General features: G+C 44.5%; 1 protein-coding gene across 1 annotated transcript in view; it reads left to right on the top strand.

Annotated features, from left to right (window-relative positions):
- The window catches only part of T265_13534 (hypothetical protein), a gene marked incomplete at both ends in the record, with an annotated part of 36558 nt that overhangs the window by 5544 nt on the left and 17828 nt on the right, over positions 1 to 13186 (top strand). Inside the window, 5 exons of the mRNA XM_009169332.1 lie at positions 2669 to 2770; positions 5246 to 5476; positions 8499 to 8782; positions 9153 to 9335; positions 9580 to 9862. Coding sequence (XP_009167596.1) covers positions 2669 to 2770; positions 5246 to 5476; positions 8499 to 8782; positions 9153 to 9335; positions 9580 to 9862 — 1083 coding nt within the window. The remainder of the gene's footprint in view (positions 1 to 2668; positions 2771 to 5245; positions 5477 to 8498; positions 8783 to 9152; positions 9336 to 9579; positions 9863 to 13186) is intronic.

Genomic DNA, 13186 nt, shown 5'->3' with positions numbered 1-13186 from the left:
TCAAATTGGCGAATAGGCAGTGCTCGCTGAAGCCTTACACTCATCTAAAACTGATGTGTGCTGTGTCTCCAAAACACGCTTCCATCTGAATCTCAAAACGCCAAGGGCAAACTCAGCCCTTTGACATTTCTCTCTCCGTATATCCGGTGGTCCAAAAGCGATAACTTGTAGAGCCTATGGCGTGGGAGTTGCACCCAGCCCCAAAGCTGAACGCACTTTGCTGGATTGGATCTCAGTGAATGGTTGTCTTCGTGCCGTCGGGTTATCGAGCTGAATCAAGCTCAATGCCTCTCGAAATTATAAGTGGCGCCTGTTCATAATGTCGGCGTGTGGCCCAGTAGATTGTGGTTCTGATGCTGAGAAGGATGCTTTGTACCGGAAGCTATCCGGGTTCACTCATCGAGCAAGAGGCACTGGTTTTGTGATCCTTGCGGATGATATGAATACCCTAGTCGGTAGTCTGGGCTTCTTGGAATCAAATTTAGGCTATCGATTCGGGGTCGATGCTCGTCGCACATACAACTGAGAGCGACTACAGTTGTGTACTGATCTTGAACTGTTTATGGCCAGTACGAACTTTTAGCACAAACGTTCGCATTGCGTAACCTAGTGGCCATCAACTGCAAATGAACCGTGAACCCAGTCGGATTACGTGGCCATCAACCACTGACAGGTAGCCACAATTAAAGACTGCTGTTCCTTCTAGGGCGCACAATATGATTCCGATCACACCATTGTGCGTGCACACCCGACGGTTCGATCTCCTTCAGACCCTCGCAAGTCAGTAGGAACAATGCCAATCTAATATCTTTAAAGAGCTACCATAGCTCAACAGTATCGATGTGAGCTAGCTCAACAACTGTCTATAGCAAACCAGTACTTTACTTGTGGCAAGCACGTGGGGGAAGCATGGCAAAATGTGGAAGAGCTGTGCCTACGGTGTTCCAAGTTGTCTGTCCTACTTCTCCGATACGATGAAACGACTGCTAGATATCGTCGAGATCGCTAGTTTTGATTGATTACGGGAAATCGACTCCAGCAGGCCACGAGTACGACAGTGCACTCAGATCCCTCAAGTGCCAACTAGTGAAGAGCTCAAGAAAAGACCGAGAGCTTTGGTGCACAAGATCATGGGACTGCGCTTTTGCCCACGTAGGCAGGCGCATCCTATATCAGTCAATATAATCGAATGGTCAAAAGATATGATAAGCGAAAAAGATGGTTGATTGATTAACCCGTAAAGAGGCTTATTGAAAGTAAATGCCGAACACCTTGAAGGACAGTTTAACTCCCCCCCCCTGAAACACAGCCTTAAGAGACACTGCATGTGGCGAATGGAATGCAAACCTTACACACTTGTCAAAAAAAGAAATAAAGTAAGAAGTGTGCCTGTTGGAAATTGAGAAGTTACGAGAACTGGACTGTCTGTATCCAACCTTCTTCATAGAAGGATGAGAACTCTTGATTACTCCTCTAGTAAATTTTATTGGAGTGAAGAGAAAGTGCCTGAGGGATGAGGTACGTCGACAGTTGCTCGTGTCGTCAAAAGGGATTCGCGAAACCTGTGAAAAACCAATTTGGCCTTACCTGGAGAGATCTGTGAAAATCAAACAGGGTTCCGTCCGTGCGTGCAACAGTCACATTTTCCCTATCTGACAGCAGCGATACTGATTCCAGCAACCGACAGTCGTGGCCTTCTCTAACTTGGAAGCAGCATTTGGTTCTGTGGATTGTCAGGCAAGGGTGTCCCACGTAAATTCTTCACCCTCCCTCAGGCACCGTACGTCAACTCCCGCGGACGTGTGAAGGTCTACGGGAAGCTCGTTATTGAGTTCACTACATCAGGTAGTGTCAGGCAAGGCCATCCTTTTTAACTGCTCCTGTTCAACCTCCCAACGTTACATTTTCTTTGCTGATGTAGCGCTGGGTTTTCCACGAGTTCCCCTCACCCCTCCTGAAATCTGAAATGAAAGTGGCAAGTCCACTTCACAGAAATCGTCCTTCTATGTAGTGCCGAGCATGCTTTTGCTAGGTTCACTGATTGGAGCGCGAATTTACTGACCGGAAGGTTCGTTGTTTGAACCCGACATCTGCCTCTAGACTTTCCCTGTCTAGGCTTGGGCAACCTGGAATTATCCCATCCCTCGTGCTTTTTTTCTGGTGGCATGGCAGGCACCGAAAGGGTGCTGCAACTGAACCATTTTTGCTAGGCCAGCACTTGATGTGACAATTAGGCTTTCAGTTTAGGCTTATCTATCCACTTTTGTCATTATTTGGTCGTTGTGTTCCCCATTGCTGTTTAAAACCTATGAGTTAGTGTGCCAGTGGAAAGCTGCTACTTTTGGTTCACGGAGGATCTTACCGGTTTTGAAGCCTCTGTTAGGTTTATCTTCAGTCTTTTGTTCACAGATTCGCTTACCCTGTACTGGTGGTTGCAACAGCGAATGTCAGTATCCGCACTCCCCTCACAAGCGGGTGGTGAAATTATCGTTCCTTCTAGGGCTAAGGTTCTGAAGTTGGAACCGAAACCAGTTTTAGGCATTGCTAACGTGTTGCTGTTGTTCTTCGTTTATTGTATTTGCTTTTGTGGGTCCTTCAGTCTTTTCATGCTGTTTGCTTTGCTACGGTAACTCAGGTTCCTACGTCGATCTCTCTTACCTTCTTTTAGGCGATGCTGAAATCTCAGCTGTCCACTGAAACTCTTGGACGTATTTGGGATATGTCAGACATCGACAATGACGGGAACTTAGACAAGGAAGAGTTCGTTCTGGTGAGTTGGCTTTTTGTGTGGTTTTGACAGGAAATCGCCCCCTTAAAATTATTGACAACTATTTTCCCATGTACCACACGCATGTTGAACTACATTGGTTGCAGTGCCAGTATTAAGAACACAGGCACCTGTATTTAGTGATCACTCATTGTTGCATATCTGAAAGGGTACGATCGGTGATTGTACGACTTGAGAACGAGCGCACAAATCCCAGCTATAGCGCGATCCCAACTTCTCCTAGGGCATACAGATGAAGAGCGGACCCTCGGAGGAGAACCTTTATTACCGCTACCAAAGATAAAGTACAGCGGGCGCGTCGGCGAATATATATATATATATGTATATATTCTACGACCTTGGGAACGGTAAACTCGTTAGCACACACGAAGTGCAACTGACCAATAAAAAAGCGCAGTTCTTTCGGAATAATGTACAACATGTCAGAAAGGGTGTGAAACTTCAAAGCTCAAATTTTCAGAAAGTATCTTTGGCGATAACCCGACGATTAAACGGTGTTTGGGAATGCTGTTATCCACAACACTCATGTGATATTGAAAAGTCCAGGAGACATTTTCTGAGTTTACACTATCCTTAGGAACGCAACGGTGCGTCAGTTTTTTCATGCGGCAGATGAAAAACAGCTGAGAGTCTCACACAGACCCAGCTAATCTGCTAGATGGCTGCACCAGTCAAAATGCACTGGCTAAATCAATAAATGTTTCCTGTTTCACATTTCGAATCACAAGTCAATTCCTTCGGTTTGCTTACTTCCCAGTAACTCGTTGTTTTAGGTCAATGCGTGACCATAGTTTGAGACCTTTGTATGCTGTATTTTATATACAATGAAGTTACCATTGATTTTTATTCAGTGCCTGAGTCCTGGCTTCTAGTGTATACCAGTTCGCGAACAAGCAATCTCCGTTATTTCTGTTGGTGCGGTGTTATGCAAACGGCTCAAGTGCCCAGTTGAACTCTGGTCATGACCTGGAATCGCTTGTGTATTTGTACGGTTCCCGGAAACCACCTGTGAGTGAAACCACTAAGGATCGGAAAGGAGTGACCTTCTTGAATAAAGAAGAATGCCTGGACCGGTGGGCGAATACTTCGAACAACAATTGTGGCCACCAGCTGCCACTCATTTGGAGCCCTTAGTTGATGTAGAACCCTAGAGGGTGAACGTGTAACTACCTACGGCCTCTGAGGTTTACGACTGCATATGTTCTCTCAAGCGCCACCGAGGTTCTGGTCCAAATGACCTCCCACTTGCGTTGTTCAAAGATGGGGGTGAAGTCCTTGGTCAATACCTGTCTGATCTGTTTGCTTGCATTTGGGAAAACGAGTCTGTACCAGGCAACTGGGGAGAGTCAGTGATAGTGCCCATTTTATGAAAGGGGCTCGTATTGAATGTGGCAACCACGGGGGGATCAGCTTGATCCCGGTCGTAACGAGACTGTTAGCGTCACTTGTGCTTTTTTCTCCTTGTAGTGTCTCGTGAAACACTGACTTGAGAGCTGCAAACGACATTCCGGCCTGGAAGCTGTTGCGTTGACCAAATCTTCACACTCCGTCAGATGGTATAACAACGCCATACGTACAAGTGACGCACAATGCTGGTATTCGTGAATTTCCAAGCCGCGTTCGATTTTGTTCACCGGTCCGTTTTTTTCCTGACACGCTAGCCCATCAAGGAATACCCCGAAAGTTTGTGAATCTAATATGACCTTTGTATTCTCAGGCTTATGAGACGTGTGAGAGTTTATGGAGAGCTATCCAAAAGCTTCCGTACACAAAGCGGTGTCCGCGAGGGACTCCCACTGTCTCTATCTTTGTTTAACTTCGTGATCGATGAGATACTGTAACGAACACTTGAAGGTATTCAAAACCCCGGCATTCAAACAGCCTCTGGCAGTTTGTGGGTGCTGTCTGTGCTACTAGCCTACAAGGATGGAGACCTAGTGATTCCCACTGTGCCTGGGTGGAAATGTTTCAAGGATATAGCTGCTACTCGATGTCGATGCACCTGTATCTTATTTCAGTCATTTAAGTATGTTTTCAGTTGCAGTGGGACAGTGATGAAGGTTTTTACTAATCTTGTGGTCAGAAGGCACGGTCACCCCAGTACTAATTCCTCCACAATGTGCAATTTTTACATAAGAAATCGTCGCTGGGATGTATAAAGTCTTTCTTTTTTCGACTTATTCATAACAGCTTGATTAACACTCGTGACCCCCATTGTTGTCACATCAGACGAATCACAATAATTTAACACATTCACCAATGAGCTCATCAGAAAATTCAGCATGAAGCCATACTACTTATTAGCCAAGTAAATGCGGACCCCAAAGTACCGGAGTACCAAAAGTGCCACTCTTCCCCAAGAGGTGGTACGGACGTCAGGCGGTTGTGTCTGCTATCCGTATTGCTTGACGGTCTATACCCTCATTTACCAATCAATTATTGTTTGTGTATCTGCAGGCAATGCATCTCATCGATCGATGTGTTGACGGCGATATGCTTCCGGACAGTTTACCACAACACCTCATTCCGCCCGGGAAGGAACACTTTTTTTCGCAGCGTCGCCTGGCCGTCTCGATCGGAGACCCTTTCTCACCATTTTCAACTGCTCACCAGAATCTTGCCCTCGTTCCGGTTCCGAAATCAAGTTGGCCAGATTTCAACATGGATACTTTCTCCCCACTTGCTCTGGTAAGCTTCTTGATCAGGTTAGTTCAGAATTTCCAATGCCGAGGCATTGTTGACTTTCCGACTAGATTAAATAATGTGCCAACTGCTTTGTGCCACTGACTCATTCGACAAACTGCCTCTTGAGTTCCTGAAAGGCTTAGTCACCCTTATTCGATCAGGCGAAAGTCCATACAGTGATGAAATTCCCCGGCCAACTGCACAACGATGATATCTGTTCGTTTGTTCGCGAGATGTTTGCAATTTCATTATCAAGATCGGCGAAGAGATCGACAACCACCTGATCAACAACCAATAAGCCCACCCAAGTTTCCATTGAAAGGAAGAGCGCCTTTGAGAGCGGAATTGTTTATCAACCAATGCGAACTAAACGGTTACAGGCCCATCAGACATGAAGGGTGGGATGGCCCAAGTGGTTAGAGCGCGAATTTACTAACCGGAAGGTCCTTTGTTCGAACCCAACCTCTGCCTCTCGACTTCCTCTGTCTAGGCTTGGGTAACCTAGCGGTATCCCAGCCTTCGTGCAACCTTCGGGTGGCATGGCAAGCACCTGAAGGGTGCTACAGCTGAACGATTTTTTCGGTTAGACATGCAAGTGAAGGTCACATTTGCACAGAGGTTTCGTAAAGGGAAGATTTTTGAACGTCCTCTTGAACTTTCCTGGACCTTCCTTGAGTAATAGACAATCATGGACAAATACTGCAATGCGTTTCCATAACTTGCGTCCAAACCTTCCATCAGATACAGGGACGGCGCTTTGACACTTGGCCAGATGCTAGTAGCATGGTTCACCAGCAGTACACATAGTAGCATCAGTTCAGGCTTAGGGTTAGCTGAATGGGAATATCGTTATGGGCAGTTTTTCACCTTTTCGCCTTTTATTTGGAAGTAGGTTGGATAAGCTGGGACACACGGCGAGATGGCCGAGCCATTGAAAGATTTCCCTTAACGCGTGAAATCGCGTCCAGCGGTTTGGTTTAGGACGAATGCAACGACATGGCCAGTGTTATCCTCTGTTCCGGCGCATGGATCGTGATAGATTTCGGCCCAACGCCAGGTAATCGAACCTCCAGTGCGCAGGGTATATCCTGGCTTTTGTCGTGGCGCTTATGGTGATAACTTAATTTCGAATGTTCAGGCGTGTTCCGGCATTGCGACATTTTATAAAAAATCGTTTGTTAATATATACGGGCGCTGCTTGAATTCAGTTTGTCTCAACCGATGGGCAGCTGGTGGTATGTCACCCATCGGAGACCTGGTAATAGGAGACACCTAGTAGTTGAGGATGTAGACATGAAGTTAGGCACTCCTTTTCTCTCTTTTATACGAGGGTGCGCGTCTATTCTTTTCACGACCCATTAGCACCTGAAAAGCAATAGAGCATTCACGAGAGGGGTGAGGGAAGTCTCTATTATCGCCGTTAGATTCTTCTGACACTTCCGCGCCGTCCTTCGGAGCTCTTTCATTTTGGCCCACAATCAGAGTTTAGCCAAGCCTCCTAGAAGGGCAACCACTGGACCGTCGGACAAACTGTTGCGCCCGACATCTGTTTCACCCTTCTGCTCCAATAAAAACACCTCTTCCTGAGAAGGAATTCCTCAGGATTTTTTGGGACACCAATGAGGACCTCACTCGTTTTCGAAGGTGTCCACTTCCGACCATACTCTCATACCTGACAAAGAATGCACTATATCTTATGGTAAGTGAAGCAAGAGGTCAAAGTCAATTTCAAGACGGATCGTATTGAAACACGTGTGATGCACTCTAGGAACAGTACCACTATACAAATTGAACGTGCGGTCCAGTCTTCAAAAAGTATTCTGTAATGTGGTCGGCTGTAAAGAAGGCAACACACGGCATAAAGGAAGCTACTCCTAAGATGAAACCTCGTCTTCAAAAAGTATTCTGTAATGTGGTCGACTGTAAAGAAGGCAACAAACGGCATAAAGGAAGCTACTCCTAAGGTTGCTGAAACCTCTTCGACAACCCACGACAGGTTTCACCTTTCTTGGGGCTCATCAGGTAGGCGCAGTCCCCGAGTTTCCGTCAACCTTATGTTCTCAACTGAAACACGAGGCGGTCTTTGTACAACACATTCAGTTGAAGAACATCATAAATCCGAGATTCTGTTCTGAAAACCAAATTTATTTGCAAACCAGTGTATGTGTTAACGTAAGTGTGGCACTTACAGTTCGCGGTGGGTTCTGATAACAATTCATACGGTTGCCCGAGGCATCCGGTTGCGGATTGTTTGCGTAAACGTACTTCAGTTTGACTGTCGCCGAATAGTCAACGCAAAAATCTCGAGACGATTAATGGCACTCAAATGTGTTAGCCATACCGTGCTTAAACATAACTTTTTAACCGCGCATGTAATTATCCATACCGCAAGAATGTACAGGATGCTTCACATCACCTTCAAGCTGTGCTAACTGTCACGATATCATTTTAAAGCCACTTTTTTGGGTGTCATCACTTTATCGACCCTCACCTGATGCATCCCAGTGAGCATAGAAAGCATCCTGTAGCTGTGTTTTCCATTAATCGTTAAACACTAAAGTATTTGAAGCGCTTCGTACGCTTCCGCCGAAAAATATTGTTTTGTAGCTTTCGAAGTGTCACCGGGATTTTACCGTTCTGCATGGCCTGAGACTACTCGCTTCCAGTCCACTTGACGTCTCATCTCTCTTTCTCTCACCTCTTGTGGTCTCCTGGTAGGTGTGAGTGGAACATAGCCGTTATTCAATTTATCAATGACAAAGCACATATGTTCTTTCACTGGCTGTTGGGGGCGAGATGGCTCAGTGTTTACAGCGCGAATCTATTGACAGGAAAGTCCGTGGTTTAAACTTGTCCTCTGAATCTCGACTTCCCCTGTCTAGGCTTGGGCAGCCTGGCAGTATCCTAGCCCTCGTGCTACCTTCTGGGTGGCACTGTAGTACTATTCCACTGATTATCACGATGATTGATCATCACATGTGGACAACTGCTTCTGATATCTCTCGCATCCTATTTCATTTTCCAGGCATTTCCTTCCAATGCATTGGCCACCACGCATTTCAATCCTAACGCCATGCCTGCTTGGTCTCAGTTTGGCTTTAGTCAACCACATAGCTATCCACCGTGGGTGATTTCGGAAGAAGAGCTTGCCAAATCCAATAGGGTATTTGCAACAATCGATTTGGATGCGGATGGCCTAGTTTCTGGTGCTGAAGTACGTGAGGTGCTTATGCGCTCTGGACTACAACAGTCTATATTGGCACAAATATGGAACTTAGTTGACATTCAAGGTTCAGGGCTGCTCAACTGGTGAGTCGTTGGTTGTGGTCGTAGTATCCCACTGTGGCATACTTCAGTAATATAGTTCGCCTTTTTCACTTCCTACGATGTAGATTCCGAGATATGTGAACGTGTTTTCGCATCTGCATTCTCGGTATTGAACGCTGCATCGTTGTCCGTTTCGCTTTTATTTGAGCGTATCTAAAACCAATTTATTCTGACCTATAACTATTGCTTGTTCATGTACATATATTTATGAGTCTAAAATTTTCCTGAAAATTGATGAGAACCATAGCTATATGCTTCTCTCCTTCTGCATATCTGACTGACAAAGCGGCAAAACTCATGGGAACGCATTTTCAGTTCAGGTCAACAATTTTACCGCCTCTTCTTTTCACAGTGAGCAGTTTGCAGTGGCCATGCATTTGGCCACAGAGCAGCTGGCCAGTTCTCCATATTCGCGCACGCTTCCGGTCGTTCTGCCTCCCGCGCTTGTTCCTCCAAGCCTCCGGCCAATCCCACCTGATCCAACCCTATTCGAAGAATCAAACAAATTGATTGCTGAAATCGAAGCTATCAACCGGTAAGTGGCAATTTATACATATGTTATGCACGTATGATTTCCTACTTCTTTATTCGTACAATCCGGGTCTGAACGATCGGCTCGGACCTCCATAACAACCAGGCTGCTACAGCTAGGGTCTGCTTGGATCTACCCTGTTTGGTATTTTTCGTCCTTGGAATCGCTTACGAATTTGATTGAACTCAAGGAGCATACACCCAGTTATTTATGTTGAATACCCGTTTATTCACTTTGTCGTTTTCAGGGAACGCGCAGAGGTTGAAGCAGCGTACACGGCAGTCTCAGTGGATACTCAAAGAAGAGCCACTGAAACTGCCAGTATGCAACGTGAATTAGACAAACTCAACCACACCTCCCGAACTCTTGCAACTCAGCGATCGGAGGCGGAACGTCGTTTGACGGATTACGCCCACGAACGAGATATGCTGAGCAGTAAAGTTGAAGAGCTAAAGGAATATGTGGCACTCGAGCGCAAGAAGGCTGAAGCGGTTCGAAACGAGGTCAATAGTCAACAAGTTTCCGCAAAGGTAACCATCTAGCTACTGAGTAGCGTATGAGTTAACAATCTGTTCAGAGGAAAGACTCCATATACTTCTGAATGACCCTACTCATACAACCCCCTTAAAACAAAATAGAATAATTATCATACCAATTTACCAATACGTTATTTTGCTGGCCCTCTGTCGCGGCAGTTAATCTAGTAACATTCACGCCGAGTTGTCATTGTGTCTGCCTTAGGGTTCTGTATCATCCGTAAAGTAATAGTATTCCTACCTCGTGAGTCTGTCTTGTCTGGATTTGGCTTTTATGTGATTCGTCTGTGCTTGGTGACCAGATCTACGATGTGATTACGGATAGCTACTTGTACATGGCAATGGTTTCATCCTTGGACATCAGTGACAAACACTGCAGTCGGAGCTACCACAAGCCGTGGCCTGTGTAGGTGTCGTTTCTAAGATCATGAGAACTAGTCTGTGGAAAGTGAAGGGATCACAAAAGAATTGATAACAACAGCCTGCTCCCTTGCAAAGATTACGTACGTCACCCCAAGCAGTTGCAGTGAGTAGAGCAGTGAGTAGAGCCTTATCAGGTTCTTAACAAAATCCATATGGTATCACAAATCGACTTGGAACCTCGTATAGTAGTATGACCATATTATGACCATTTTAAAGTATCGGCGTTCTCAGCTAGATGTCAAGATAATTGCAGAAAATTGTAGTAAAACCAGGCTATGAAACATTTACCTCGGCGCCCTCCGCCAAGTATTTCCCGGCAGCCAAAGTACCACTGTAACCTGACTGCACTTGCCCCTGTTTTCGAAGGAATACATGCCTTGTGATCATCTGTCTTCCGCCGGTTCTAAAAAAACGTTCAGCCGTAGCACTCTTAAGGTGCCCAGCTGCCATGCCACCCGAAGGAAGCACGAGGACTGGGATACTGCCAGGTTGCCCAAGCCCAGAGAGGGGAAGTCGAGAGGCAGAGTTCGGGTTCAAACCACGGACCTTCTGGTCAGTAACTTCGCACTCTAACCATTTGGGCCATCTCGGCCTTCGTGTCACCGGTTCTCTCTACTTTCCACACCAGATTTTTGGTTCACAGAATCAGTGCGCGGAGCCGGCTTCCACATGAACAAAACTTCTAATGGTATTCCTTACAGCGTAGCTCAAGAAACTGGTTTGTTCGTTTTTGCAATATGGTAGTTTCAAGCCACTAGGAACTCGCTTGCTTCCGCAAGCTAAGTTTTGACAATATGTTCATGGGCGTCTTCCCTGTGGGTGAAATAGAAGATTTTGGATGTAGTTTTTTTATCGCTAATTTTTGAGCGATCTTTCGATCATCCGCTTTTATGTTAGCTAGCCGATTTTGGTGCCACTTGTTGGTCGATGTTTGCCGCAGAAGCATTCCAAAGGTTTCTTGGAGCATATTGCGTTTCGTGTAACGTTCAGAGTCTTCATATTACCTCATCGTCAATGTTTCATATTGCGGTTTGCTCCTGAGATTTTAAATAATAATAATAATAATAATAATAATAATAATAATAATAATAATAATAATAATAATAATAATAATAATAATAATAATAATAATAATAATAATAATAATAATAATAATAATAATAATAATAATAATAATAATAATAATAATAATAATAATAATAATAATAATAATAATAATAATAATAATAATAATAATAATAATAATAATAATAATAATAATAATAATAATAATAATAATAATAATAATAATAATAATAATAATAATAATAATAATAATAATAATAATAATAATAATAATAATAATAATAATAATAATAATAATAATAATAATAATAATAATAATAATAATAATAATAATAATCGTTCAGCTGTAGCATTCTTCCGCTGCCTAGCTGCCATGCCACCCGCAGGAAGCATGAGGGTTGGGATACTTCCAGGTTGCCCAAGCTTAGACAGGGGAAGTCGAGAGGCAGAGGTCGGGTTCGAACCATGAACCTTCCGGTCAGTAAATTCGTGCTCTAACCACTTCGGCCATCTCGTCCCCTCCTGAGCTTTTGCTAACCTTTATCTAGCAAGTGGTTGTGCAACTTCTGTGGTCTTGGTCGTTGAGAGACATTTGGGCGAATTTCAACTCTCCTGAATTTTTTTTCAATAGCTGTGATACCAAAGCCCATAACACCACTTTTTGAGCATCACATTCGGATTGGTAATTCAACTTTCCTACATCCTCTCTGTTTTGCGGTCAAGGTTATGATTCCCCGTTCTACTCGATAGACGGGTGAAGTTTAGGATTACGCGTGAAATCCACAACACCCAGATATTTTAAAGCAACGTGTATGCAATCATGCTGGTTCCGTGTGTGTTTGTTTAGTTAATCGATCACATGGTAATCTGACGGCACAGCAACAGATGTGCATACCACTGGCTGCGGCCTGTCGGTAATACCAAAGAGTTCAACCAACTTGTTGTTTGCATTTTCTAAACGGTCACTCTATGCTCACCAGTCTCCTACGGAATTTATGTGTTCATTGGTTATTTGACCGCGTCTCTGTTTGCTTGCAGGCATGCTCACTGTTTGACGACGAAGATAGATCCTAATATTTTGCGGCCTTTTTCTGTTGGAAGATGCTCATGCTGGATTGATGAGCAGTGCGATTCTGCACAGTGTGGCGATGTGTAATCTAAGTGGATTTTTTTTCTCCGATGCACAATTTCTCTCCAAACCTGTGCGATTCACATACGGAATGTTCACCACCATGGAGCTGCTCAGAGAAGAGCATGGCTTCGTAGTCTGAGCACGGAATGGGTGAAGTTACGACAAAGCTCGGCTATGAACACAATCTTGGTGTTTTGGATGGCTTCAGGTGAAGTTCGATATCGCGCGTCATTGTCGTCTGAATCCTTGATCAGAGTGGAACGAGTGTCAATTTTTAAGGAGTTTGTCAAGAAAGTGAATGGAAATGATGTCAGAATAGCTCCTTGATTTACATCCTATCACTGAAAAAAGATTCATGTCAATATGGACTTACTAGCCTCGGTCTTTACAGTAGTTTTGTTAGAAGGCCCGAAAGGGTCTCTCGATGTGGGTTCAGGAGAACTTTCGGAAAAGAATTTCACGGTTGATTGGATCGAAGTCACCACAGTCCAGTGAATCCAACCCAGAAGAGCATTCTTACTGAAGTTTAGGTTCATCTACATCGTTTGGTAAAGGCAGGCTACAGCATCGATACCACACCATCCAACCTTGGTTGTTAATTTGTTTGTCATAAAGGCTTCATACTGCCAAGAGACATAATTCCAGACGCATCGTGACGGTGAATAAATCAATTGAGACGGATTTCTGGCAATTCACCG

This window comes from Opisthorchis viverrini, assembly GCF_000715545.1.
Source record: "Opisthorchis viverrini unplaced genomic scaffold opera_v5_75, whole genome shotgun sequence".
NCBI lineage: Eukaryota > Metazoa > Platyhelminthes > Trematoda > Opisthorchiida > Opisthorchiidae > Opisthorchis > Opisthorchis viverrini.
This window is presented reverse-complemented; position numbering and strand designations above follow the sequence as displayed.